The sequence below is a fragment of the Lontra canadensis genome, unplaced genomic scaffold (assembly GCF_010015895.1).
Source record: "Lontra canadensis isolate GAN:19392208 unplaced genomic scaffold, GSC_riverotter_1.0 scaffold4, whole genome shotgun sequence".
Taxonomy (NCBI): domain Eukaryota; kingdom Metazoa; phylum Chordata; class Mammalia; order Carnivora; family Mustelidae; genus Lontra; species Lontra canadensis.
This window is the reverse complement of record NW_022630998.1, coordinates 40,667,498-40,690,550: the sequence shown is the minus strand read 5'-3', so window position 1 is coordinate 40,690,550 and position 23,053 is coordinate 40,667,498. Positions and strand designations below refer to the sequence as shown.

The following is a 23,053-nucleotide window of genomic DNA, read 5'->3' as shown; positions in this document are numbered from 1 at the left end:
TCTGCCTTCAGCTCAGGTCATGATCCCAGGTCCTGGGACTGAGCCCCTCATCAAGCTCCTTGCTCAGCAGGGAGTCTGCTGCACCCCCTGCTTGTGCTCACTTACTGTCTCTCTCTGTCAAATAAATAAATCTTAAAAATTCCCTTAATAAAAAAATGAGGCATACAATTCAGCATTTCTTAATATATTCATAGAATTTCATTCATTTTTATTGATGTATAATAGTCCGTTGAATGGGCATATTCCTTATTATTCTCTTACCAGTGACATTTAGGTTGGGTCTACTGTGGACAAAGCTGATAGGAGCAACCTTCTAAGTGTTTCCTGGTACACATACACAAGAAATTGATGTGATATAATCCTATAAGTTATACCATTTCAGCTTTTATTCCCTCCTTTTTTTTTTTTTTTTTTAAATTAAATTAAGTAGGCTCTACTCCTAACATGGTACTTGAACTGACCACCAATATCAGGAGTGAGGTGCTCTACTAACTGAACTAGCCAAGTTACCCTAGTTTCAGCCTTTCTGGGGTAGGTAAGGCCAGAAGATAGATTATTCCAAAGCAATTGTCCCTATTTATTTTTCTCAGTGTTTTGTGAAATCAAGGAGAAATATTTATTTTCTCTTACTGCAGTTGAATTCATGCTTCTCAGTGAAGATCAGATGTATTTTGTGAATGATAATGTTGTATTTTTATAGGACTTTGCTGCTATTTGAACACAGTGATACTGTTGTCATCTCACTACTCAGTGTTTTGTTCACTAGTTCTGGAGGAGGACCAGCAAAGGTAAAATTTTCTGTTATTAGTTACTTGAAAATTGAAAGTTATGCATGTGAAATAGTATCCAAACCAATTAAATAAAATCTTTCACCATTTAAAAGAATGCAGGGGCTTTTTCTGCTAATTTTAAGTTTTTCTTACAAACTTTTTTTTTAACTTTTTATTCTGAAATCATCATATATCCATAGGAAGTTGCAAAAATAGCACCAAGAGTTTCCTTCACTCCGTTTCAATGGTAATTTCTTACCCAATTCAATTATACTATCAAAACCAAGAAATTAACATTGGTACAATCCATAGACCTTATCCAGACACTGAACAGATTGATCACCACAAAAATCTCCATCATGCTATACCCAAGTCTCTTGCCCACCTCGTTTTTAACCCTTATTCATCATTTTTAGAAAACACTTATGAACACTTGTTATAAAGTCTGATGGATATTTACCCAACATTTTGCTAACTAGGTCTTATTTATCTTAAGTAATTTAAATATTATCCTATTTTGGTAAATGAGTCAAGAATCTGCAATTCCAAATTTTTGTATCTACAGTATTTTTTTTTTCTTAAGATTTTATTTATTTATTTATTTGAGAGAGAGACAGTGAGAGAGAGCATGAGAGGCAAGGAGGTCAGAGGGAGAAGCAGACTCCCCATGGAGCTAAGAGCCCCATGAGAGCTAGAGCCCTGGAGCTCTAGCCCAGACCCCTGGGATCATGACCTGAGCTGAAATCACAAGCAGGCAGAGAAGCAGGCAGAGAGAGAGGAGGAAGCAGGCTCCCTGCTGAGCAAAGAGCCCGATGCTGGGCTCGATCCCAGGACCCTGGGATCATGACCTGAGCCGAAGGCAGTTGCTTAACCAACTGAGCCACCCAGGCACCCCAGTATTTCTTTTTTACTAGATAGTTTGCTGTGCATGGTGAATTGTTCCAGTTATAGGGGAAAGGAGAAATAAAGACAAATAAGATGTAGTAGTCCCTGTTCTAAAAGGAGCTGTTGAGGCTAAGTAATGGAGGCCTATGAATAAAATTAAGTGAACAAAGTAACATGCCAGGTAGAGCAGAGAGACCACCTAACCCATAGATTTCAAATGGGATAATTAATATTAAAGCAGATGCCACTATTTCATCTCACTCATAGAGTACTCCAAAATAAATGTCAAGTAGATTGAAGTATTTTGCCAATAAAAATATATAATATACAGGGGCGCCTGGGTGGCTCAGTGGGTTAAGACGCTGCCTTCTGCTCAGGTCGTGATCTCAGGGTCCTGGGATCGAGTCCTGCATCGGGCTCTCTGCTCAGCAGGGAGCCTGCTTCCATCTCTCTCCCTTGCCTGCCTCTCTGCCTACTTGTGATCTCTCTCTGTCAAATAAATAAATAAAATCTTTAAATATATATATATATAAAATATACAGTAATATTAATATAGTATAATATGTAAAATACATGTAAATACATAATTGTAGTATAAAATACTATACGTAAATGTGATACACTATAGTATGTAAAATATAAACAGCCATAAATGTGTATAATATATAAAATATGGGGGGCCCCTGGGTGGCTCAGTGGGTTAAAGCCTCTGCCTTCGGCTCAGGTCATGATCCCAGAGTCCTGGGATCGAGCCCCACATCGGGTTCTTTGCTCAGCAGGGAGCCTGCTTCCTCCTCTCTCTCTGCCTGCTTCTCTGCCTGCTTGTGATTTCCGTCTGTCAAATAAATAAATAAAATCTTTAAAAATAAATAAATAAATATATATATACACACACACACATATATATATATATATATAAAAAACCGATACATATATAATATAAAATGTAGATGGATAATTAACTACAAGCAAAGAACTTTCTGAGCATAAAAGCAGTGGGGAAGGGGTGCCTGGGTGGCTCAGTGGCTTAAGCCTCTGCCTTCAGCTCAGGTCATGATCTCAGGGTCCTGGGATCGAGGCCCACATCGGGCTCTCTGCTCAGCAGGGAGCCTGCTTCCCTCTCTCTACCTGCCTCTCTGCCTACTTATGATCTCTCTCTCTCTCTCTCTGTCATATAAATAAATAAAATCTTTTTTAAAAATAGGGGCGCCTGATGGTTCAGTTGGTTAAAGCCTCGGCTCAGGTCATAATCTCAGGGTCCTGCGATTGAGCCCCACATCGGGCTGTCTGCTCAGCGGGGAGCCTGCTTCCCCCAGCCTCTCTGCCTGCTTCTAGCCCACTTGTGATCTGTCAAATAAATAAATAAAATCTTAAAAAAAAATAAAGCAGTGGGGAAAAATCACAATGGGAAAACTCAGTACATTTGACTTCATAGCAATTTTTAGTTTCTTTGTAACAGAAATCGTGCAAACAACAACAGAAAACTACCACAAGTAAAAGTTTCATGTTTCTTTCAAAATATAAATTAGTAAAGTCAGTTAAGAAAAATGCATAAGATTCTCAATAAAAATGAGCCAAGGGCAGGGAAAGACAGCTCCCAAAAGAAATACAAATGACTTTAAAACATTAAAAAAAAAAAAAAAAAAAAAACTGGGTAGCCCCTGGCTGGCGCAGTCAGTTAAGCATCGACTGTTGGTTTCAGCTTAGGTCATGATATCAGGGTTGTGAGACTGAGCCCTATGTAGGCTCCTTGTTCATTCAATGTGGAGTCTGTTTGACTCTCTCTCCCTCTCCCTCTGCCCCTCCCCACCTTTCTCTCAAATAAATAAATCTTTTAAAAATATAATTAAAAATAAATAAAAATTTTGCTGCCCTAATACTCAGAAATGAGAATATGAATTGTACACATCGTGCCATTAGTGTCTATAATGAATGTGGGCGTCTATCCGGGAACATAGCATGTGTTTTTTCTTAGTTATGACTGAAGCCCTACAAAATTCTCAGTTGCCCTCTTTAACAAAAAATTAAATTATATTCTGGCTGTTGTTGATATTGTCATATTCTAATTTAATGAAAATTATGAAATTTAAAATTGTGTGGTTTATGTATACTGACATTTGTCAAGATACCCATCTATCACACTAACAAAGAATTTATCAAGTGTAGTGGTAATCATGTTCATGAATAAAATAGGATTCTCACTTTAAATTTTAACTTTTATTTAATGAAAATGTGTGGCAGTATACCTGTAAATTTGTTTTGTTTTGTTTTATACTTGTAAATTTATAAATACAGAATGTATCATAATGCTATTTGGATGGCTTTTATACCCAACATTCTGAAGTATTTGCATAAACTAGGCAGTATGTTCTTCCTAATTTTCTTTTGTCAAAATCCTTTCCTGAGATGAGAAACTTACTAAAAAAAATCATCAGCTTTTAAATGCTCTACACTTTTGCTGGATATGAAAATTGACTTGCTAATTTTCCTAATATGCCTCTTTATTCTTTTTCCCTAGAAGAGTAGTAACTAGAATATTGATATTGTTGTAAATTAACTGTCTTCTCTATCACTTACATGTTGTAGAATAAAATAAGTTCCTACTAATTATTCTGTAGCTGCTTGGGCTTTTCAAACAGAAGCAAAGTAACATTTAGGAAAATTAATTCTGCAAACACTAATAGTTTGTGCATGGTAACACAGCTAGCCCTCTTAGCAAGGAGACAGTTCAGGTTGTCGTTCCTATGTGTCTTAAATGCCTTCAAAATATACTACAGAATTTGTTGGAGCTCTTTACTTGTTTATGTTACTGTTAATACTGCAAATTTAGGGGCACCTGGGTGGCTCAGTCTGTTAAGCATCTGCCTTCAGCTCAGGTCATGATCCAGGGTCCTGGGATCAAGCCCCACATCGGGTTCTCTGCTCAGTGGAGAGCTGGCCTCTCTCTCTCCCTCTGCTGCTCCCCCTGCTTATGTGCTCACGCTCGCTCTCTCTCGCTCTGTGTCAAATAAATAAATAAAATCTCTTTTTTAACAAATAAAATCTTTTAAAAAAATACTGCAAATTTATATTGTATAGTAGAAGGGCTTTAATGTGAGATGTTATTTTTTCTTTAAATATTTATTTGGAAAATAATTTTTCTTTAGCATTTGTATAATCATGGTCTTAAACATCAACTCTTAAAATAGCCATCCTTGCTAATATTTTCTTCATTTTCAGACAAGAGGGGCTGCTTTTTTCATTATTGCTGTAATCTGCCTATTGCTTTTCGACAATGATGATCTCATGGCTAAAATGGCTGAACACCGTATCCTTTTTTAATAGATTGAAATAATTTAGTCTTGCGGAAAAATAGAAGACTGGCAGAATGGGACAAGAAGGAGGATCGAATTAAAGTCAGTCATGAAAAAGTAAAAATAAAATCAGTCATGCATGAAACTTCCATGGGTTAATGTAGGTATTCAAATAATGAGTAAATTTACTCTAAATTAAGTATTTTATAGCATTTCCATCAATATCTTCTACAGGGACAGTGAAAGACTATTTTAGAATATCCTAGTGCTTAAAAAAAATTTTTTTTTGACTTGTCAGTCAACAAAATCACTCTGTTGGCTCCCTTGTAACAGATTTAATGATTTAAATGCTCAATTTAGAAGTCAGTTGCAATTATTAAATATAAACTCTTTTGAAATTTAATGAAAAATCTTTGACATCTTCTTGCCTGAAAGAAAAAGCTGAGTTCCCTCACCTAGTACTCACTCTCTTGGTCTAAACTGTTGTTTCTAGTCGAGCTTCCACTACTCTGTAACCCCAGCTTTCCAGTCAAATATGTATACTCATTTTCCTCTACAAACAGACATGCCTTGTTCTTCCCTGTCCATACACCTTTGCCCCCTCCATTCAGCCGACCTTAGAATACCAGTTTTGATTCTTCTGGTTACTGATACTGTCCTAAAACCTGTCATTTAACTAGTAACAGTTTACTTTGTTACAATGAAAGAGAGTGGTGTGACTTTGAAGAACAGGTTGCTTGTGATATGCCACCCATGCCCCTTTCTGCTTTCTACTTGCTTTACTGAGGTTTATGTAGTTAGTGATTTAGAAACGGATTTAGAACTGATTTGACATACTCTGAAAGAGCAACCTTAATTTCATGACAGTAGTGGTCCAAGAAGTTCCTTGCTCTTGTCCCTTTGTCGTACCTACAGTATACATGCATGTACTTTTGGAGGTTGACTTCTAAAATTTAACAACTATTTCTCAAGGGCTATTCTAATTGTTTTGGAGACAACAAAAGAAATATAGGCCATTCCAATTTGTAAATCATTTCCCCAAATTAAATTTTTTTTTTTTTTAAGGGCAGTAAACTATTGGCAAGTAGTCAGGTTTGGGGCCCCCAAACTAGTCTATTGTCAGCCTAAAATAATGTAGCTAAAATTTTAGGAGGACTTCAGGATTTAAGGAGTTAATATTTGGGATTATTTTTTTTTCCTTTACTGCAACTCACTTAGCTGAAGGACATCATGACAGTGCTCTAACTCACATGCTTTACACAGCCATTGCCTTCTTAGGTGTGGCAGATCACAAGGTATGTTCTTTTCTTTGTTCCTAATGTGATCAAGAGATTGTAAAAAAGTAGAGCAACTATAACTTTAAAAGTGCAGTTGAAATAAGTTCCAGTAATTTACAGTACTGCCTGACATTTAAGTAGTTCAATAATGTGGGTTATGGAAGAGAAAAATTAATAGCTCCATTTCTTCAAATATTATGTATTTAAGGATTGAGCATTGGACTGTGTGTTTCTAATGAAACTTATCTAATTTTATTCATAGGGTGGAGTATTGTTGCTAGTACTGGCTTTGTGTTGTAAAGTTGGTTTTCATACAGCTTCCAGAAAACTCTCTGTAGATGTTGGTGGAGGCAAACGTCTTCAAGCTTTATCCCATCTTGTTTCTGTGCTTCTCTTATGCCCATGGGTCATTGTTCTTTCTGTGACAACTGAGGTAAGAGTAGGAATTTATTGGTAATAAGTAAAATGATTTGCTCTTACTTAAAAATTTTAGTTCAGTACATTGTATTTTATTTCACTTTGAACTTGCAAGTATCTTAAATTATCATTGCTTTTTATGACAATTTTTGGAAAAATTTTGGGGTAAATTTTACTGTTTATAGAAAATACAAATCAGGTACTATTACATTTATATATTCATCCCATTCCTGTGGCCCAAAGGAATCAATTAAAGAATATGTATTTATTTTAGAGAGAATGGGTGATCTGGGGGAGGAGCAGAGGGAAAGGGACAAGCAGACTCCACGCTGAGCCTGTTGCAGGGCTTGATCCCACAACCCTGAGATCATGACCTGAGCAGAAATCACAAGTCGGACGCCTAACCAACTGAGCCACTGAGACGCTGAAGAACCTGTTTAATAGTTACTGTGTGTTACAGACAAGAATTGTGGGTCACCTAGAATTTATATAATCATTAAACCATAATGCTTTTATTTTTAATACTTTGGGGGTTACTGGGAAATATACTAATATTTTACAGCTCTTACCATTTTATGAATCATATTGAGTTAGAATATTTGCTTAAATATAAAGGGATTAACTAAAGCATAAGACATGAACTTTATTCCAGTGCAGTACTAACAATTTATTTTTTTTCTTTTTTAATTTCTAGAGTAAAGTCGAGTCTTGGTTTTCTCTCATAATGCCTTTCACAACAGTTATCTTTTTTGTCATGATCCTGGATTTCTATGTCGATTCCATTTGTTCAGTCAAAATGGAAGTTTCCATATGTGCCCGCTATGGATCCTTTGCCATTTTTATTAGTGCTCTACTTTTTGGAAATTTTTGGACACATCCAATAACAGACCAGCTTCGAGCTATGAACAAAGCAGCACACCAGGAAAGCACTGAACATGTCCTGTCTGGAGGAGTGGTAGTGAGCGCTATATTCTTCATTTTGTGTGAGCATTTTTCCCCTTAGGAAATTTCATCTCATGGATTCTGATGTTGAAATCGTTTACTTAGTTTGGGAATTTGTTCAGGGCTTGCATTTAGTGCTGACAGATGCCATGTTGGTTTTGGTAGCTTAACCTTTCAAAACATTTTTAATGTTATTGTTTTCCCTTTTTTAAAAGCTGCCAACATCTTATCATCTCCTTCCAAGAGAGGACAGAAAGGCACCCTAATTGGATATTCTCCTGAAGGAACACCTCTTTATAATTTCATGGGTGATGCTTTCCAGCATAGCTCCCAATCGATCCCCAGGTTTATTAAGGAATCACTAAAACAAATTCTTGAGGAGAATGACTCTAGGCAGATCTTTTACTTCTTGTGTTTGAATCTGGTAAGATTTTTATACATTTGTGACATTTCCTAAAAGCTACATTTTCTTTCAGTAATAGGAAGATTACAGGATCATATTCAGACTACTTAAGCAAACCATTTCTGAGGCATTTTAGATACATTAGTTTAGTGTGCTATTTTATTTTATTTTTTTAAGATTTTGTTTATTTATTTGTCAGAGAGAGAGCACAAGCAGGCAGAGTGGCAGAGAGAGAAGCAGGCTTCCTGCTACACAAGGAGCCCGATTCGGGACTCAATCCCAGGATCCTGGGATCATGACCTGAGCCAAAGGCAGAGACTTAACCCACTGAGCCACCCAGGCGCCCCCCCCCACCCCCAAGATTGCTAACGTTTTATAGCCTAGTGTATTAAGTTCTACAGACATGAATGAAACTATCTCTTTTTCAATAATTTTATAAGATGAACATACCTGATATAGTATAGTATCTTACAGTGTTTTTTTTTTATTTTTTTTTAAGATTTATTTATTTGTCTGAGAGAGAGAGCGTGCACAAACTGGGGTAGTGGAAAGCAGAGCAGGCAGGAAAAAAGCAGGCTCCCCACTGAGCAAGGAGCTGAATGAAGGACTTGATTCCAGGACCCTAGGATCATGACCTGAGCCAAAGGCAGATGCTTAACCAACTGAGCCACCCAAGTGTCCCTGTCTTACAGTTTATATGAAATGAAATAAAGTGGCAGTTATAGCTTTAAGAAAGGTTTGCATAATAAAAGGTGGCTCAGTTGGTTAAGCCCCTGCCTACCGCTCAGGTCACGATCACAGAGTCCTGGGATTGAGCTACGTACCTGGGCTCCTTGCTCCGAGGGGAGTCTGCTTCTCCCTCTCTCTCTGCCTGTTGCTCCCCTGCTCTTGCTCACTTGCTCCCTCTCTCTCCCTCTCTCTCCCTCTTTCTCTCTCTCTCTGTCAAATAAAAAAATCTTTAAGAAGTTTTTTTTAACTAAAAAGTTAAAATTCTCATGATTAAGTTCTGTTAAATCTCTTGAGACAGTATTTCCTAACATATTCCTCCCCTGTTTTTCTTTAAATTTATTTTTTAGCTTTTTACCTTTGTTGAGTTATTCTATGGCGTGTTGACCAATAGTCTGGGTCTGATCTCAGATGGATTTCACATGCTTTTTGACTGCTCTGCTTTGGTCATGGGGCTTTTTGCGGCCCTGATGAGTAGATGGAAAGCAACTCGGATTTTTTCCTATGGGTAGGTACACTGACCATCAAGGTGATGTAATACAATGGAAAAATGTAAGGGCAAATTCCATCTTAGGGAATAAAATTTTATTACTCTTAATACAAGTAATTAAATATAAGTAATTTGTAATTACTTTAATACAAGTAATTTTTCAGAGCTTTAGTTTTCTTTAAATTGAAGTAGATATGAGGAAATAAACCAAGCATATGATAAACAAGTAAGCTCCAGGTTATATTCTCTGACTAATTCCTCTTGTATGGAGAGAACAGAAAATCAGTTAGATTTTGAGCTCTTTGCCTAACAGTTTATTTGAGACAGTGGAATGTGCATGGTCATTTGCATCTTTGCCATTAGAAAGAGTATTCAGAATTTGAAGAGGCTAGGCATGAAATTCCCTTTCATCAACAATTCAGTTCAACAAATATTAGAATCCTTGATTTGTACAAAGAATTTTGGTAAGACCTACTCTGAATAGATTGATAAATGCAGCTCTTTCAGCAGTTAACATTGTGAAAGATAGGTGACCCAAAAATACAAATAATTTTGGTACAAAGCAGTCTATATGTTATGACAGGTACAGAGCCCATCAAGGGAGAGCCCATTAAAAGGAGAGAAGGAACTTCTTGCTAAGAAAGGCTTTGTGTAAGGGGAAACGTTGAAGGACTTTGATAAATATTTGTATTTATAAAAATATATATATTTATAATTGCAACAAACTTAAGGACAGAAAGACTCTTCCAGCATTAGTATGGTATTTAAAATCTTGGTAATTTTGTGATCGTATTATTTATGTCCGTAGTTGAAAATTTTGACTTATATCCTCTTTTTTAACATAATGTTTATACTTTAAAAATATTTGTCATTTTCCTTTTATAAAAATATATTCTACATTTTTAGGTATGGCCGAATAGAAATTCTCTCTGGATTTATTAATGGACTTTTTCTAATGGTAATAGCCTTTTTTGTGTTTATGGAGTCAGTGGCTAGATTAATTGACCCTCCGGAATTAGACACACATATGTTAACAGTAAGTCTTTATTTTCCTGTTTGAATTTCTATTCATACCCTGTACAGTCTTTTCCATGCTGAAGTTTATTTGTAGTTACTGATCTAGGAAGCTTTTATTTTATTTTTTAATTTAAATTAACATAATTTTTTTTTAAGATTTTATTTTTTTCTTTTTTTTTAAGATTTTATTTATTTATTTGACAGATCACAAGTAGGCAGAGAAGCAGGCAGAGAGGAGGAAGCAGGCTCCCTGCTGAGCAGAGAGCCCGATGCGGGGCTCGATCCCTGTACCCTGAGATCATGACCTGAGCCGAAGGCAGAGACTTTAACCCACTGAGCCACCCAGGCGCCCAAGATTTTATTTATTTATTTGACAGAGAGAGAGAACACAAGTAGGCAGAGAGGCAGGCAGAGAGAGGGGAAGCAGATTCCCCGCTGAGCAATGAGCCCGACATGGGGCTCGATCCCAGGACCCCGAGATCACGACCCGAGCTGAAGGCAGAGGCTTAACCCACTGAGCCACCCAGGTACCCCTAAGTTAACATAATTTCTTATCTTGTCTTTGTATTTACGCCGCTGACTCTTAGAAATTAATCCTTTTCGCTGATATTTTAGTTAGAATATTATATAACAGTCTAAAACCTAAGATTTCTTTCTGACTTATTGAATGTTTTTCTGTGAAGATGTGCTTTATAGGGGTACCTGGGGGGCTCAGTCGTTGAGCGTCTACCTTTGGGTTGGGTCAGGGAATGAGCCCTGCGTGGGGCTCCCTGCTCTGCAGGAAGCCTCCTCCTCCCTCTGCCATTCTACTTGTGTTTTCTCTGGCTGTGTCTCTGTCAAAAAGAAATTAAAAATCTAAAAATAAATAAATAAAAGTAAACTCATTAAAAAAAAAAAAGATGTGCTTTATAGATACCTGAGGAAATTTGCAAAATGTTAGAGATAGAATCAGAAAAATACTATCATTTTAAAGGCTTTACTTTGTTGATTGTACTACTGCTGTAGTAGTTTATAATGTTCTCCCTGGACCTTCAAACCTTTGCATATGCTATTTCTTGTAGTTGGCATGCCCTTCCCTCACATCTGCCTTCCAGCCTTTGTCAGGACTTTGTTGATATGTCTCTTCCAGTGAGATATTTTCCCTTAATCCCTCTTTTCAGGGTGCCTGGGTGGCTCAGTCATTAAGCATCTACCTTCGGCTCAGGTCATGATCCCAGGGTCCTAGGATCGAGCCCTGCAACAGGCTCCCTACTCCACAGGAAGCCTGCTTCTCCCTCTCCCACTCCCCCTGCTTGTGTTCCCTCTCTTGCTGTTCTCTGTCAAATAAATAAAATCTTTAAAAAATATATCCCTCTTCAAAGACTTTTTTGTAGATTTCCCTTTCTCAGTATTTCTGTTACATCTTGCTTTTTTTTTTTTTATAGCAACATTGACTTACAACCCTTTGTCTTTCTTCCACAATTAAAGATATAAGTGAAGTATCTTTAGGACCTGAATTTTCTCTCATTAACACTTAAACTAGCACCTGGCTTGTAGTAGGAAATCAGCAATTAATTGTTGGATGACTATAAGCAGTTATGAATCTGGTTGCTGGAAGCATATATTAATAAAATGCTTTGATTACAGTTTAGAAATATATTTTGAATTTTAAATGCTTATATCTTTGACCTTTAATATTTGTTACAGAAATTTTTGCAAAACATATTTGCACAGATGTGTAAAGGTGCATGATTCCTTGTGCCTTTGCTCATAATGGTGACAAAAAAATGTCCACCAAGGAAAAGACTAGTTAAATAAAGAAATAAAGCTGTCATTCATAGGGTACTGTATAGCCAATAAAAAGAATGAGGCATATCTATATACACTGGCATGAGAAATACTTATAAACTGTACTAAGTTAAAGAAATTCCAAAGCAGCATTATAATGTGATACTATTGCTGGTTTTAAAAGGTGTTTATGTATGTATTTTAGTATGTGCATAGAAAGTACACCATTCTCTCATTGACTGATTTTGGGGGGTTACATGCTTACACTTTCTACATTATTTTTTTCTGATGAAATCTATACAAATGAAGCATTTCTCATTAGAGGAGAAATATTTGAGATGACGGAGTCTCTGTATGTAATATTTGATTTTATTCAAAATTTAGGAACCATTTTCAAGTTCATAAAGCTAACTAAAATTTTTTTTTTAACATTTTATTTATTTGACAGACAGAATACAAGTAGGCAGAGAGGCAGGCAGAGAGAGAGGAAGGGAAGCAGGCTCCCTACTGAGCAGAGAGCCTGATGTGGGGCTCGATCCCAGGACCCTGGGATCATGACCTGAGCTGAAGGCAGAGGCTTTAACCCACTGAGCCACCCAGGCGCCCCGAGCTAACTAAAATTTTAAAATCTGACAGATAAATGGTCTGAGCCTCATTAAGAAGTGTATAATTTCCATACATGTTTACTAAAGTGAATCTCTTATCTTACAATCTTTGGAAATTAATTTGAATTATCTGTCTCCATTATTTTTATATATTCTTTTTATAAATCAAGTGGATTTCTCTAAAGGAGAAATTGTAATGTATGGTAAATTAAGTAACACTCTGAACATCCAAAATCATTTTATAAGAGAGAATAATAAAGGGTAACTTTGTTTATCCTTTAGGGTGTTATGTGGCATTATTAAATCAAGATAATTCCATTCACTTCTTAAAAAAAAAAAAAAGTGAAAGATTACTATTACATGTTTGTTTTTCCATTATACCTTCTTTTTACTTTGGGAAATTTTACTATGTTTTAAACACAATAAGATTATATATATTTGGAATCCACTAGTTACTAAATTATAATCATTGCCTTACAAACTGAAATTCATCTGGTAATACAAACAAGATTTTAGCTAGAGTGCATACTTGCTCTAGTAAGCAGTACTTTGAAGCTCTGTTTAAATGAAACAAAACTCTAGCATAACTTATTCATAAACCATGAAAGGTACATGTTCTTTATTGATTAAAGCAAGTCCAAATCCCTCTTCTTGTCAAAACTTTGCTATTTGAAAGTTCAAATGTTTCTTCTAAAATATTCTAAAATCTGCTTTTTAAAAATTTTGGATATCCTTATGGGAGACAAACCATTATTAGAGACTCCTACTAATCTCACAAAACAAACTGAGCATTGCCTCAGGGCGTGGGGTAAGGAGAGGGTGGTGGGATTATGGACATTGGGGAAGGTATGTGCTATGGTGAGTACTGTGAAGTGTGTAAACCTGGTGATTCACAGACCTGTACCCCTGGGGCTAATAATATATGTTAATTTTTTTTAAAGATTAAAAAAAAATTTTTTTATATCCTTATTGAACTTAAGTTTTACCAAAAATACTTTGAAAACTGTAAATAGAAAAACATATTTAGATATACAGTAGCTCTTAAATAACAATATATTTTTTTAATTACAAATTTAAAGGCTTTCTTTTCTCCTTTTACTAGCCAGTCTCAGTTGGAGGGCTGATAGTAAACCTTATTGGTATCTGTGCCTTTAGCCATGCCCATAACCATAACCATGGAGCTTCTCAGGGAAGCTGTCATTCATCTGATCACAGTCATTCCCACCATATGCATGGACACAGTGACCATGGGCATGGTCACAGCCACGGATCTGCAGGCAGAGGCATGAATGCTAACATGAGGGGTGAGTCCTTGCCAAATACTGTCCTGTTTTTCAACTGTGTTCTGAATTGACACTGTCTTATTTTTAATATATATTAGGCTTCTGGTTACAGTTTTATTTTAGAAAAACACTCTGTGGCTTAAAAAATTGTCTGAAGTCATCTGCTGTAGAAAATGCTCACATTTCTTCACAAATGTCAATTTTAATCAGATAATTGTATTATAGAGTCCTTTTCATAGTGACTTTTGCATAAGTATTATTTGGAAGGGAAATACTATGTCATTATGAACTTTCACTACAAAAGAACCAGGAAATTTTTATTTTACTATAAAATATATAGGGGAAATATTATTTACTGTGTTGAATTATTTATTGTGACTGTTTTATTTGGGTATTGTCAGAACTTGGCTTATATGTGATTTCTAGGAAAACCACACCATCATAAAACTCACCACTCTGAGCTGTAGTTCCCTCTATCTTTCTCTTTTTACCACTGTGCCGTGAATTCTTTGAGAGCAGTGACCGTGTTTTTTGAGGTTTTTTTTTTAAGTACTATCCCCAGCAGAATCAGGTGCATAGTAGGTACCCAGTAATATTTATAAAAAGGATAAAAGATCGAGATGTGTTTTAATTTTTAATGTTTTCATATTTTATTTGTAGGTGTATTTCTACATGTTTTGGCAGACACACTTGGCAGTATTGGTGTGATTGTATCCACAGTTCTTATAGAGCAGTTTGGATGGTTCATTGCTGATCCCCTGTGTTCTCTCTTTATTGCTATATTAATATTTCTCAGTGTTGTTCCACTGATTAAAGATGCCTGTCAGGTTCTACTTTTGAGACTGCCACCAGAATATGAAAAAGAACTACATCTTGCTTTAGAAAAGGTACTGTGTGTAATTTCTTCACTATATTTTTTCCTTTTAAAATAGCATTTGAAAAAGTAATAATAAATAAATAAAATAGCATTTGAAATTAAGTTGACTCAACTAGAAATGTGCAAAATATGAATTAAGAAAATACAGTTTTATTTAAAAGACATAAAAAGGTTTAGTCGGTTAAGCATCTGACTCTTGATTTTGGCTCAGGTCATTGTCCCAGAGTCATGAGATCGAGCCCTGCATCAGGCTCCATGTGGAGGCTACTTAACATTCTTAGTCCCTTCCGCCCCCCATTTGTGTGTGCACACACACACTCTCTTTCTCTCTTTCAAAAGTAAATACATGCATATATACATACATACGTAACTAACTAACATACATATAAAATAGGGAGTGAGGGGTGCCTGGGTGGCTCAGTGGGTTAAGCCTCTGTCTTTGGCTCAGGGTCTGATCCTGGGGTCCTGGGATTGAGTTCCGCATCGGGCTCTCTGCTCAGTGGGGAGCCTGCTTCCCCCTCTCTGCCTGCCTCTCTGCCTACTTGTGATCTCTCTCTCTCACTCTGTTAAATAAATAAATAAAATCTTAAAAAAAAAAGAAAAAGAAAATAGGGAGAGAATAAATGGAGAGATTTTTCTTGGATGGGAAACTATTGTGAAGTTGTCCTATTTCTTGCATTTAAATCTCAGTGCAATTGCCTTTCCTGTGATTCTTTTCTTTTTTGTGTGTGTGTTTTTTTTTGTTTTGGGGGAGAATAGGTAATCTAATATTACTTAGAAACTTATTTGGAAGAGTTAATGCTTGAGAATAAAAACAACAAAGATGTAAAAACTACAGAATTAACTAATAGGATCCCATTCTGTGATTATAAAGTTACAGAATTAACTAACACAACTAACAGTTTTGTTCTTGCACAGCAATAAACACATAAATCAATTTTTTAAAAATTGGTTGTCCAGAAACAGACCCAGGGATTTATGGAATTCAGTTTGTAGCAAAAATGGCATTTCAGATCAGTGGAGAGAAACGATGGGCCTAATTAACATTTCCACTTGGTGGAAAAGGAAGGCTTTATTATCTCTTTACCATCAAATATAAAGACATATTTCCAATGGACTAATTATGTAAATGATAAAAAAATAATAAAACTACTACAAGAAAATAGAAGAACATTTTTAGTATAGTTCTGTACAGATGTAGAGAAAACCTTTTTTAATAAGCTTGAATTGAAACTAGAAGGCAGTGGGCACCTGGGTGGCTCAGTTGGTTAAGTGTCTGCCTTCACCTTCAGTCTTCAGAGTCCTGGCATCAAGCCCCTTGTCAGGCCTCCTGCTCAGGGGGGAGTCTACCTCTCCCTCTGGCCCCACCCCTACCCCACTCATGCACATGCTTTCTCTTTCTTTCCCTTTCTCCCTCTTAAAAAAATAAAATCTTTAAAGAGAAAAAGCGGCATGGTGGAGAAGGGTAACGTAGGGTTGTGGCACCTGGGTGGGCCAGTCAGTTAAGCATTTCCATTTAGTTCAGGTCATGATCCCATGTTGGCTTCCTGCTCAGTGGGGGGCCTGCTTCTCCCTCACCTACTGCTCGTGCTGTCTCTTGCTATCTCTTCCTCTCTATTTCTCTCTCTCTCAAGTAAATAAATAAAATCTTTAAAAAAGGAAAACAAAACTAGAAGCCAAAAGGAAAGAAGATAATCTGCAGATTGGAGCAATTAAAAATTATCCATCAGCAGAAGACTCCATTAACAAATAAGAAATACAGATCTTTGAGCTCACACAGGAGACACCATGAGTAAAGTTCACCCTCCCAAGTTATAACTGTTTATGGACCAGAAATTATCACTGAAATTAAATGGTGGCAGACACGTCCAAGGAATGTTGCAGGGTTTGATCCTTTTGTCACTCTTGTGATAGGTGAATGTGTGGAGATGGGCTACTAGTGGGCCACAGAACAATACTAGATTGGTGGTAATATGAGGAAATGGTGTCATCATGTTAGAAGTCTTGGAACAAGTGTAAACAGTGGGTGTGTACTCTGGAAGAAATCAACTGCTTCCACGTGTCCTTTCCAAAGTACCTGTTTTACTACAATATAAAATGAAGTCGTGCATTTTCATAATGAACTTTTTTGTTAAGTAAACTTTTGCAATAGTCAGAATGCTTTCTCAGGCATTCTGAACATAGAACACTGAATATTAGCTCATATTCTACTTTTTTCTGACATGAACTGCTCCTGTTTGAGACCAATGTGTTCCAAAGCTTTTATGCATTAATATAGAAGCAACCGATCAAATATGAAGCATGGCAGGGATGCCTTTTTTCCATCTTTTAACGGAAAGATAAAGAACCTACAAACCTGAGCAGGTTTCTTCTGAAACATTAAATATAATTTTCAAAACTCTTGTAGTAGCTTTTGAACATAATGGGGAAAATTTTTTGAATACGAGACTAGAAACAGAACTTGAGAGAAAAAAACAAAAAAGGTAGAGGAGGAGAAAATATTTGCAGCACATAAACAGGAAGAGACTTACTATCCATAATTTTTTAAATCAAGAAAAAAACTTGCAGGAAAATGGACTAAGAATATAAACCAGCAAATTCATAGAAAAAACAAATACAAAGTAAATGTTTTTCAGATTGTGGTCTGCCATATCCTTTTTTTTTTTTTAAGGTTTTATATTTAAGGGGCACCTGGATCTGCTTCCAGCTCAGGTCATGATCCCAGGGTCCTGGGATTTCCCAGAACCCCATGATCGAGTCCCCACATCAGGCTCCTTGCTCAGCAGGGAGTCTGCTTCTCCCTCACCTCCCTGCTTGTGCTCTCTCTTTCTCTCTCTCTCTCACACATAAATACATAAATAATATTGGAAAAAAAAAAAAAAAAAACCTTTATATTTAAGGGGCACCTGGGTGGCTCAGTTGGTTAGCCCTCCAACTCTTGATTTCAGCTCAGGTCATGATCTCAGGGTCCTGGGATTGAGCACTGCATCAGTCTCTGCACTCCTTGGGGAATCTGCTTGAGATTCTCTCTCCCTCTCCCTCTCCCCCTCCCCCCCACTAGTGTGTGGACTCTCTCACTCTCTTGCTCTCTAAAATAAATAAAAATTTTTTAAGTAATCTCTATGCCCAGCGTGGGGCTCAAACCCAAAATCCTGAGATCACAGGTTCTACTGACTGAGCCAGGCAAACACCCCTCATTTTTTTTTTCCAAGTAAGCTTTACAACCAACATGGGGCTTGAATTCATGACCCTGAGAAAGAGAATTTGATACTTTTTTTTTTTTAAGGTAATCTCTACACTCAACATGGGCCTCAAACTCACAACCCCTAAATGAAGAGTTGCATGTTCTTTTTCTTTCTTCCTTTAATTTTTTTTTTTTTTAAGATTTTTATTTACTTAGGGTGCCTGGGTGGCTTAGTTGGTTGAGCATCTGCCTTCAGCTCAGGTTATGGTCTCATGGTCCTGGGATCAGGTCCTGCGTTGGGCTCCCTGCTTAGCGGGGAGTCCACTTCTCCCTCTCCCTCTCCTGCTTTCTTTCTCTCTGTCAAATAATAAAAACCTTGGGGGGGTATATTTTTATTTATTTATTTGAAAGAGAGAGTAGAAGCAGGGGTAGCAGCAGGCAAAGGGAGAAGGACAAGCAGGCTCCTGCTGAGCAAGGAGCCCCACATAGCACTCAATCCTAGAACCATGGGATCATGACCTGAGCCAAAGGCAGATGCTTATTAACCAACTGAGCCACCCAGGCACCCTTGCCATATCATGTTAAATTAGGATCTGCTGATGAAAAGTCAGTATCTTGAGTATTTAAGAAATAACATCTTAACCCACTATTTTCATAAATTCGTGTTTTCTCACCTACATCCTACTAAAAGGAAAAAAAAGTTTATTTCAAAAATACTTTATGCCCATTTTGGAAAACTTCAAAAAAAATTTTTTTTTTTTTTTTTAATTTGACAGACAGAGATCACAAGTAGGCAGAGAGGCAGGCAGAGAGAGAGGAGGAAGCAGGCTCCCCGCCGAGCAGAGAGCCCGATGCGGGGCTCGATCCCAGGACCCTGAAATCATGACCTGAGCCGAAGGCAGAGACTTAACCCACTGAGCCACCCGGGCGCCCCAACTTCAAAATATTTTTGTTTTGTTTTGCCTTGTTTTTATTTAAGGACTCTCTGCCACTAGTGTGGAGCTTGAACTCACATGTTCTGCCAACTGAGCCAACCAGGCACCCCATCTTCAAAATACCTTAATATGGAAAAGCACATTTTCTTCCCTGCTCAGAGGACAGAGTCTGCTTCTCTCTCTCAAATAAATAATAAAGAAAATCTTTTAAAAAATTTTAAAAGCTATTTTGAAAATAAAAATGGCAAAAACTGTTTTGTACTGCTTTGCAAAATTTTTCCCATTTATGTCATGTTGATAAATACCGTCATACATTTTTAATGCATGTAGTGTTACAATGTATGCAATATCTGTTACTTAATCAGTTCATTTTTAAACATAGAGGATATCTTTTGAACATGTTTATATAACCATTAATACATGAATATGTGTATAAATGTGAGGAAACCAGGTAGTCCACTGAAAATATCCAGTGTTTAGAAAAGGCACAGTACCTCTTGCATACCCATGCAACTGTTGAGTGTAAAGACACCTGTAACCCCCATTCATTTCCTGTTCAGACCTGTCTTCCCTGACATCATTCCCATTTCAAAATATTTTAGGCACCTTTACTTCAAATAAGTTATCCCTTTCTTTTCTTACTTCTTTGCTCTCCTTATTATCTTTTTACTAAAATCAGCTTAATAGTGGTTTCTTGGACCAAAAAGTTTGCTTTCTGTTAAGTAAATCAGCTTTTTAAGTCCATTTACATCATCTTTCCTTTTATTTGACAGATACAGAAAATTGAAGGATTAATATCATACCGAGACCCTCATTTTTGGCGTCATTCAGCCAGTGTTGTGGCAGGAACAATTCATATACAGGTGACATCAGATGTGCTGGAACAAAGAATAGTACAGCAGGTGATAATCTTTTGTCTTTAATTAAAGTCATCTCATTTGAGTTAATTCATGCAAAAACTGGGACACATTATAAATTACACAGTTGAATAATCATTTAACTATTCAAAAACACCAATCTTTTAGCTGTTCAAGGATAATATAACTTACTTTTTATGTCTAGATTTGTTTTCCAGCCCAAAATCATTAAAATAAAATTAAGTTTTAGTGCTTAGATGACAGGCTTAAGTGAATGTAAAAAAAAATTTACTTATGATCCACCTTGGCTCCCAATCGATTATCCAGAAATAAATTATTATAAATACAGATTTAGATTAACAGTAATTACAGTCAAGTTGGCAGCGTTTAACGCTGTGATTGGAAGTAAGGATCAAAGCAGTTCCTGTATTCCTATTCTACACCTACCTTATTACAAACAAAAGCTGTTTCCCTTTTCAAGTTTGAATGTCAGGTCAGTAATTTGGCCGTCTAAAGAAATAGAGCTAACATTTGACCAAATAAATAATAAATATTACTTTGAGGATTATCTTTGACTATCTGTGCTATGAAAAAAAATTAATATCAGTTATAAGATATGCAATAAATGTATTAATCTAAATGCTTTAAAATGTATGGGTTTTGATAACAGGTTACAGGAATACTTAAAGATGCTGGAGTAAACAATTTAACAATTCAAGTGGAAAAAGAGGCATACTTTCAACATATGTCCGGCCTGAGTACTGGATTTCATGATGTTCTAGCTATGACAAAACAAATGGAGTCCATGAAATACTACAAAGATGGTACTTACATCATGTGAGATAACTCAAGAATTACCTGTGGGATATGAACAATGAAGGTTAATTTACTCGGTATTTATAATATTGCCAGAAGGAAGAAAATTGCACATAATTGTACAGAAACATTTGCTGTATTTGAAAAAAATTCTAAAGCTCCCTGCTGTTGGATCAAGGAATCTTTCTTAAAGGAAATTTAAATACAGAATGAAGCATTAATTGTACAAGTAAAATAATTACTTGAATTATGTGTATAACAGGAATCTTAAAATTTGAGTGAACATGATGTATCACATCATCTTCAAAAATGAACATATAATGATGGATTCTAGTAAAGACCAAAATTACTTGTGTGTTAACTTTCTGTCAGAAAGCATCTCCATTGTAAATAATGTATTTACATGTTTATTACAAAGACCCAAATGAAAAATTTTAGTCAATTTTTTGCATAGCCCTAGGATAAAATAGGAATAAAAGTTCTATATTTATGGATTTTCTGTATATAAAATTGGTTTCTAATTATAACTTAAATCCATTAAGTAAAAGTTGTATTGCCACTTTAAATGTAAACTAAATTATTTGGGAGAAACCAGCCACTGAAATGAGACAAGCAGTGAGAATAGGGAAGTATAACATTATTGATGTATTACAAAAACCAACCACTCTGTAAAATAAATTTTTTTACTTTTGGTAATATTTGCAAATGAATAATTACTTTATTAGGGTAAAGAATTTATACTAAGTTGTGTGCATGTTATTCGATCACTTGTCTTCTTCCTCTGAAGTAGAATATTCCATTTCTTGTTATGCATCTGCCACTCCAAGTTGCTTGTCAAGCTGGGATCCAAGCAATGTGAGGGTTCTCATTTTTCATTTAGCTCCATATTTTGTGGAACAACCAGTTGAGAGAATCATAAATAATGTCAACTCACATTTGAATTTTCTGCCTTAAACACAGCTTCTTTTTTTAATTTCTGGAACATGTGGATCTATAAGAAGTATCAAAGAATAGGTAGTTATTTTAAATTTAGTAAGTAAATCTTGTCCGTAAGTACTTGGGCATCATGAAATCAAAATATCTACCCTGTAACTACTTTCTATAACAATATCTAATTTATATTTTTTCATTTCCAATTTAAACTGAATGTATAGACTGAAAAAATGTATGATAAAGAGATCTATAATAATATATGCAGTTTTATGAACACCAAAGAATGTTGTTCAAAAGAAACCTTTGAATACCTATTTATAAGCATTTGAATATTTTCATTCATATAATAGGAATTTTGATAAGTAGGATGAATTAATTTTAGTATGGGTGTTATTTTTTTAACTATACCATAATGGCAAACATGTATTGTAAATCATATTTTTATCTTAACAATTTTAATATGTGAGAGGTTTTAGAAATTTGTTACAAGTTATTTTGATATTCTTTGTCTTATCCTTACACATTTTCTGGTCCAGAATCTTCAATACATAATTAAAATTTTTGAGTGGTGGGAAAATAATTGCATATTGATGTTTTAATGCAATTTTGGTATGTTAAAAAATTTTTAAGTAGATAGGTACAATACATATTGCATCGTTATTAAAATTGCCATGTCCTAGGAGGCATATAACAGCAGAAAAATTAAATTACTCTGATGAGAGATAAGGCGAGACATAGGGCATGGGCTGAAGGGGATGCAGATTGGAAGTAGGGAAACCAGTATTAAGGGCACCAGGGTACAGATTCTAACTCCTACAAACATTGTGACTTCAGGCAAATCCTTCTCTGGGTATCTTTTTTTTCCCATGGTACATAAAACCAGAATAAAATTTGCTCACATTCATAGGATTATGAAGAGCAAAAGGAATGATGTATGTGAGATGAATTGGAAAAAAAAATTTCTTCAAGTTGAAAAGGGCTCAGTAAAATTGAGGAGTTATTATTCTAAACCTGCATTCAAAGGTAGCTTTCATTGATTTGTCTATTTTTTTCTATTAAAATCAGTACCCCGGGCGCCGGGGTGGCTCAGTGGGTTAAGCCTCTGCCTTCGGCTCAGGTCATGATCTTAGGGTTTTGGGATCGAATCCTGAGTCGGGCTCTCTGCTCAGCAGGGAGCCTGCTTCCCCTCTCTCTCTCTGCCTACTTGTGATCTCTCTCTCTCTGTCAAATAAATAAATAAAATCTTTAAAAAAAAAATCAGTATCCCAAGAGATAAACTGTATTTAAGTTGTATAAATAAGTTTCAAAATAATACAGCAATCAAAATAAACAGCAGCCTGTTTAACAGTTCATTTGCCCCAAGGGTTGTGGTGGTGGTTTACCACACCTATTAATTTGTCTCCTCTTCCTTTACTCTCCAGCCATTGTTTTTCCCATATTATCAATTTGGGAGCTCATCATTTCCACTTAGAATTAACTTTAGGGGGACGCCTGGGTGGCTCAGTTGGTTAAGCAGCTGCCTTTGGCTCAGGTCATGATCCCAGCATCCTGGGATCGAGTCCCACATCGGGCTCCT

The 23,053-nt window shown here is 36.1% G+C and overlaps 1 protein-coding gene and 1 pseudogene across 3 annotated transcripts in view; both read left to right on the top strand.

Annotated features, from left to right (window-relative positions):
• The window catches only part of SLC30A5 (solute carrier family 30 member 5), a 36,018-nt gene extending 13,964 nt beyond the window's left edge, over nt 1-22,054 (top strand). For 2 of the 3 annotated variants that reach the window (XM_032849272.1, XM_032849281.1), the window contains exons 5-16: nt 701-788; nt 4,875-4,962; nt 6,167-6,243; nt 6,488-6,658; nt 7,337-7,625; nt 7,800-8,008; nt 9,064-9,221; nt 10,110-10,239; nt 13,695-13,896; nt 14,536-14,762; nt 19,645-19,773; nt 20,399-22,054. In XM_032849272.1, the coding sequence (XP_032705163.1) occupies nt 701-788; nt 4,875-4,962; nt 6,167-6,243; nt 6,488-6,658; nt 7,337-7,625; nt 7,800-8,008; nt 9,064-9,221; nt 10,110-10,239; nt 13,695-13,896; nt 14,536-14,762; nt 19,645-19,773; nt 20,399-20,569 (1,939 nt within the window). In that variant the 3' untranslated portion in view covers nt 20,570-22,054. The remainder of the gene's footprint in view (nt 1-700; nt 789-4,874; nt 4,963-6,166; nt 6,244-6,487; nt 6,659-7,336; nt 7,626-7,799; nt 8,009-9,063; nt 9,222-10,109; nt 10,240-13,694; nt 13,897-14,535; nt 14,763-19,644; nt 19,774-20,398) is intronic. The other variant, XM_032849285.1, reaches the window with a different exon arrangement.
• On the top strand, nt 16,541-16,771 carry LOC116862154 (annotated as a pseudogene).
• Nucleotides 22,055-23,053: the final 999 nt, after the last annotated feature.